The sequence below is a fragment of the Alnus glutinosa genome, chromosome 12 (genome assembly GCF_958979055.1).
Source record: "Alnus glutinosa chromosome 12, dhAlnGlut1.1, whole genome shotgun sequence".
NCBI lineage: Eukaryota > Viridiplantae > Streptophyta > Magnoliopsida > Fagales > Betulaceae > Alnus > Alnus glutinosa.
The window spans coordinates 13,099,024-13,105,034 of NC_084897.1; the positions used below are offsets into that span (position 1 = coordinate 13,099,024).

The window sequence follows — 6,011 nt, forward strand, 5'->3', positions numbered from 1 at the left end:
GCACCGATGGAGTGGCCAAAAAACAAGAATTTGATAGTTTGGGAGGCTAGAGTGTAAACTTTGATAATTTGGGGAGCCATCCGAAAAAATTGTGGTTTTTTGAGGTGTTAAATTGTATTTTTCTCCTGTTCTTAATATATATAAGAAAAAAGTATATATGCTCCCCTCAAATTATCATTTTATTGTCAATATAACACTTCAAACTACCAATTTTGTTAATATATATTCACCCTAAACTACAAAAAAAAAATAAAAAAAATATCAATGTTCCCCTATAGCCAACAAAAAAGACAAAAATAACCATAAAAAAGTTCCAATAAGACAAATATATCCTTATAAATTTGAAAAAAAAAAAAAAAAAAAAAAAAAAAAAAAAAAAGAAGAGAAAAACATTTTTTTTAATGATATTTTTTTAATAAAAAAAACAAAAAAGAAGGAGAAAAATAAAAATCCAAGGGGTGGCCCAAAGTAAAAATTATATAAAACAAAATCTAAAAAAAAAAAGAAAAAAAAAAGGGAGAAAATCCTTGGTTTTTAATTTTTAATTTTTTAATTTTAATTTTGAATTTTTTTTAGTTTTTTTGTTTAGTTTTTATATAATTTTGTGAAGGATATTTTTGTCATTGAGGGACATTGACATTGTTTGATAGTTTAGGGGGACATTGAAACAATTGGTAGTTTGAAGCACATTGACAATTGGGTGGTAGTTCAAAAAAAATATGTGTACTTTTTTCTAAATTGTAATAAATAAATCTCCGGTCGGGAGTGCTAACAATATAATTACCTTAAAGAAGAATGTTTTATTTTCATTATGAGTAAATGTATAATAAATCTTTGAGTCAACGCGCGATTTGAAAATTGTCTCTCACTTTTTAATTTTAAACATTTACTCCTAAACTTTTTTTGCTTTTTTTAATTGGCTCCTTTCGTCCATTTTTCATCCAATTTTGTTAATTCCTTTTGGTTAAGTCACTGTTTGGCCACGTCAGCAGCAACAACTAAGCCTAAAAATGACGCCGTTTTAATATTTCCTTATTTTTTTAATAATTTTATTTAAAAATTTTTAAAAAAAAAAAGAACAAAAGAAAAAAGAAGGGAGGTGGATTTGGCCACCCCAGACCGGCCAAGGGGGTTGTTGAGCCACCCTTTTTTTTTTTCATTTCTTTCAATTTTTTTTTAAAAATAAAATTATTAAAAAAATAAGAAAATATTGAAACGACGTCGTTTTTAGGCTTAATTGTCGATGCTGACGTGGCCAAACGGTGACTCAACCAAATGGAGTTAACAAAATTGGATGGAAAATAGACGAAATTACCCAATTTAAAAATGCGAAAAAGTTAAGGAGTAAATGTTTAAAATTTAAAAGTAAAAGACTATTTTCAAATCGCGCGTCGACTCATAGATTTATATAATACATTTATCCTTTCATTATTTAGGGGCTTTCTTCTTCTTCTTCTTCGTTTATTTTTTTTAACAAATTGGATTTCAATCTTTTGCTAACGAATTCGACTCCTTTGATATTTGTGTTTGCTAGGATCCAAAATAGCGACACAGCATGGCATATCGGCCCCCTGACACATGTCATCTCTTCGCACAGCTTCCTCACCACGTTTCGCCTCCTCCTCCCATGCAAAAGACACATGTAGAGCTCCACCACGCATCCTCTCTGATTGTCTCTCATGAAGCCACACCCCACAGCCGCAGTCGCACCGCCGCAACCAGCTATGGACTGGAAAGAAGCCTACTTTCTGATGCCAAATCCATTAGAATGCTTCACAAAACTAATATTCCTCCAAGCAGACTTGATCTACAACTGCTTGGCGTCTCTCTTCTCCCCCGTCGTTTATGTTCTCTCCATTGTCTACGAGTCCTACCACCGCGCCGAGGAAGCCAAAGAGACCGTCGAATCCGCAGTCCTGAAAGTGCCATCCACCATCACCCATGGTAGCACACTCTTGTTAAAGAAGCTGAGTTTTGGGTTCCTGGGAGCTGCATACGTGTGCATGCTTTTGATGATGGTGTTGGTTCTAGCTATTGTGATGGGTGTTGCGCTGGTGCAGCTGTGGGTGGACCACCCTGTCTTCGTGAGGGAGAGGTTGTATTTTGATTACACGGAGGCTTATCCTAAGGCTGTCTTTTATTTTGGCGATGTTGGGGTTGAAAGGTACAGCAGGAGGAAGCAGTCGATGGGTGTTCCAATAGGCCACACATTTCATGTTTCTTTGGCTCTTTTGATGCCTGAATCTGACTTCAATAGGGAGATTGGGGTGTTTCAGGTATGCCTGTTTCTTTGAAAATGATGGAGTTCGGTGCATGGAGTCTAATCTTAATTCAAGTTTTACTTCATTTATTGCTGCTGTTGCTTTTTTCTTTTCTCTAGTACTTTTCGTGGTTTTAATTTATAAGTTGGTAACTAATGTGAGAGAGAAGATATATGACCGGTCAGGGGTGTAAAGCGGGCATGTTATAATCTGTCGGTAATCGGTAATCGAAAATTCTCTGGCAAATGGAATGTGAATAAACCCATGTTTGAATTGAAATTAAGATATTGCTGCAAGTTCTTTCCACCTAGAATCAGATAGATTCATATCTGAAAGATGTTTATAATAACTTCTTTCAAAATTACTATTCGTCCCTATGTAGGTGTTCCAAAAATGTCTGCGTACAAGTTATATATACCTTTCGTTACCATTTTGTGGAAAATCGTTAGGTATGAATATGTTAGACTTATGACTCAATTGATGAAATAGTATCTCTCTCCAAAAAAGCATGGTTTTTTTTTTTTTTTTACCGCCGCACAGAAATTTTTTTTGTTGAGAATGAACAAGATATTGATGATTGCCCATACGTAAAATCATAATTATTGACACGGGCCTTTTCCACATAAAAGGAGAATCTTTTGCTACAATCGAAGCAGAAGTGATGAGAGTTATTCAAGAATCGAGCGACAACTAGAGATTTTATGGGACTAATTGATTATGTTCGTTGTCTTGATTTGGCAAAGTATGGTTGGCACAAAGAAGGCATGCAGAGCACATTAGAATCCGACCTAATTAACCAAAATATAGACTCCTAACCAAAGTTGTCAAGGAGGCTGCTTTCTTTTAGTTTGGCCAAAATTTTAAATGAAAATCCTTTTTTTACGAACAGCCTGATCCAATCTTGCATCATTCTCAAAGTTGAAATTCTATAGAATTTGTGATCAACAACTGAAAACATGTAGTTGGGGAAATTGTCATTCCCAAAGTCCAAACAAGCCCATGACCGAGCTTGTGGCTCAGTCTGTATATCAGACCCAAAAAAAAACCCATGAAGAACGGATCGGTTGGAAATGCTTCGGATATTCCTTACAGAATCTTATGAATATCCTTGATTGGCAGGACCGAGGATGAATGCAGCTGATACGTCTCAGAACATAGTCATCTCGGGAATACGAGAAGAATACATACGGAATGCCCATGTCCAGTTGGTCCCAAGAACGGATTTCTTGGGACTACCACGAGGTGATATGAATGAAATATGCAGGATTCCTATCCCAATATTACCGTCGAGATTTATGGGGACCCGATCCATAATCCCTGGGAAGGTGCCAGAAGGTCTCTATCCCGAATTGATTGGGATAATCTTATCCCACAAGATACGGGATAAGAAGCCTATTCAAACTTAGTTAAAAGAGTAGTCCTACCCGAGTAGGGACTCCCAAAGAGATAATCTAATCCCACATAGTCTAGGGATTAGAATCCTAATTGAACTATATATAATCAGAGCACTCTTAATGTATCAGAATTACATGCATGCTTATATGTAGGCTGCAACTCCCGGTATTAAAACTCTCTCATCTCTTTGACTTTATTGTGCTCTCATATTCTTTGAAATTTGTCTATAATAATCTGACTTAAGCATCGGAGTGATCGAGACCCTATCGGCACACCCGACAAGCTCCTGCTTTTAATCTTTTTGTCTTGTAGGTTGTGGAGAGAGCGCATTTAAAGGCAACACGTCTTCATACCGGAAACTGTACCAACATGTAGAAACTTTTTAGATTTTTATATTTTTATATTTTTATATTTTCTAAAACAAGAGTAGTCATTAATTTAGTGGGTCTTTCAGCTAGTATGGATCTGGTTGCTGTAGAATCCTCTTGATCTTACATTGTCTTGATGTGTAATTGTGCTATATATATATATATATAGCTGTATTATTGGAATTTATCCAGAGTTTGTTTTATCAGTTGTCTGCAGAACTCTTATCGGTCAATGGAGCTGTGATAGCAAAATCTAGTCATCCATGCATGTTGCAGTTTAGAAGCTTCCCAATTCGATTTGCTCGAACATTTCTTATGGGCATCCCTCTTCTTCTTGGAATTTCTAGTGAGACTCAAAAGATAAGCATTGCAATATTAAGGCACAAGGAAGGGAGGCAGAGAACTGAGGCTATAAGAGTAACTTTGGTTCCGAGGGCTGGAACTTCATCACCACCGCAGTTGTATGAAGCTCAACTCTTCATCCACTCTCAGCTACCATGGGCAAAACAATTGGTGCGCAACTGGAAATGGACATTATATGTATGGACGTCTTTGTATATATACATTACGTTCCTTCTACTTCTTCTGTTTTGCTGTAAACCACTCATCTTCCCAATGACAGCGGCAAATTTGAGTGACCCTAGTGAGAGGGCATTGACAATTGAAGAGCCTTTGGAAGCAGAAATCGAAGCTAAAGAGGAAAGAGAGGTCTCAGAGTTGTTGAGAAGATGGAAACGAAGCAGAAGCAAGAGAAAGGCAATCTATCTTCACGAGTCCATGCCAGAAACTATTGGCTCATCCACATCGAGCATTAGTGTGACCAGAGAAGACACCAGTACGATTGTTGAAGATATTGGGGACTCTGAATCAGTGTGTTTAGGAGGTTGATTGCATTTGGGTCGTCTACATGGTTATCATTTCAAATATACACCTTTTGTTTTTATGACAAACATTTTTTTTTTTTTTTGTCTGAAAAGTTTAGAACTAATATCATCGGTGTTAGAATATATTATTGTCTTTCTTATTGTGATTTATTTCCTACCTTAATCAGTCTTCTTTCTTACCTTCACTACAAAAAAAAAAAAAAAAAAAAAAAAAAAAAAAAAAAAAAAATTTGCCACTTGCAGGTCGCCACGTGCACGGAGGCCATACACGTGGCAAACAGTTTGCCACGTGTAAATGGCCAAGTGTGCGAGGCGTGGTAGATCCGGTTGTTGCGAATTGTACAATTTGCCACGTGTACAGTAAATACACGTGGCCATTGCACCACGTGTCCTAATATACACGTGTCTGACAGTCAGACATGTGTATATTACACGTGGCAGACAGTCAGTCACGTGTACTGTGAAACACGTGGCCGTGTATATATACACGTGGCAATTTTTTTTTTTTTGGTTTTTTTTTTAATTTATTTCTTTTAATTTATTTTTTAATTTAATTTATTTTTTTTTTCTTTTTAAATCTCTTATTTCCGCCCAAAAATATCACAAAATCTATTTTACCCAAAAATATCACAAAATCAAATTACAATCAATAATTAATAACATGTTTGTTAACTACACAAATCAACACAACAATATCTACAAATTTGAATACCATATACTAATAAACGTGTTTGTTACTAACAAAAAATAGTTACACAAAATATCTACAAATCTAAAGGGCGTCCTTGCGGATCACGAGTTACCATCCCAGGCGTGTACTCGCCAACCGGCGATTGCTGCGCAATGGATGGTGTAGCGGGCGATGGTGTCCCGACAGGGGAGTGCTTGCTCAGCCATCGTCCAATAGGTGACAACGGACCAATCGTTGTCTCATTACCTGCAAGTAATAAAAACAATTAAAGTATATAAAATTATATGCAAATTTAAACAAGTAATGCAAAACAAATTATAAATAATTCCTCAGTATACACAATATGAATCATACCTGTAGATGCACTACTAATAGACGATGTACTACCTACGTGGGCAGGTGAAGACTGTTG

The 6,011-nt window shown here is 36.2% G+C and overlaps 1 protein-coding gene across 1 annotated transcript; it reads left to right on the plus strand.

The window, feature by feature from the left end:
- Positions 1–1,724: 1,724 nt before the first annotated feature.
- LOC133852564 (seipin-1) lies at positions 1,725–4,912 on the plus strand. The gene is made up of 2 exons (XM_062289336.1): positions 1,725–2,276; positions 4,232–4,912. Exons 1-2 carry the CDS (start codon positions 1,725–1,727, stop codon positions 4,910–4,912), a joined length of 1,233 nt encoding a protein of 410 aa, XP_062145320.1.
- Positions 4,913–6,011: the final 1,099 nt, after the last annotated feature.

What these genes read in the sequence shown, in the direction of transcription:
- LOC133852564 (XM_062289336.1), top strand. Translation starts at nt 1,725, where the DNA reads ATGGACTGGAAAGAAGCCTACTTTCTGATGCCAAATCCATTAGAATGC. An exon ending in GGGAGATTGGGGTGTTTCAG is followed by an intron (nt 2,277 to 4,231) that starts GTATGCCTGTTT and finishes TTGTTTTATCAG; the next exon opens with TTGTCTGCAGAACTCTTATC.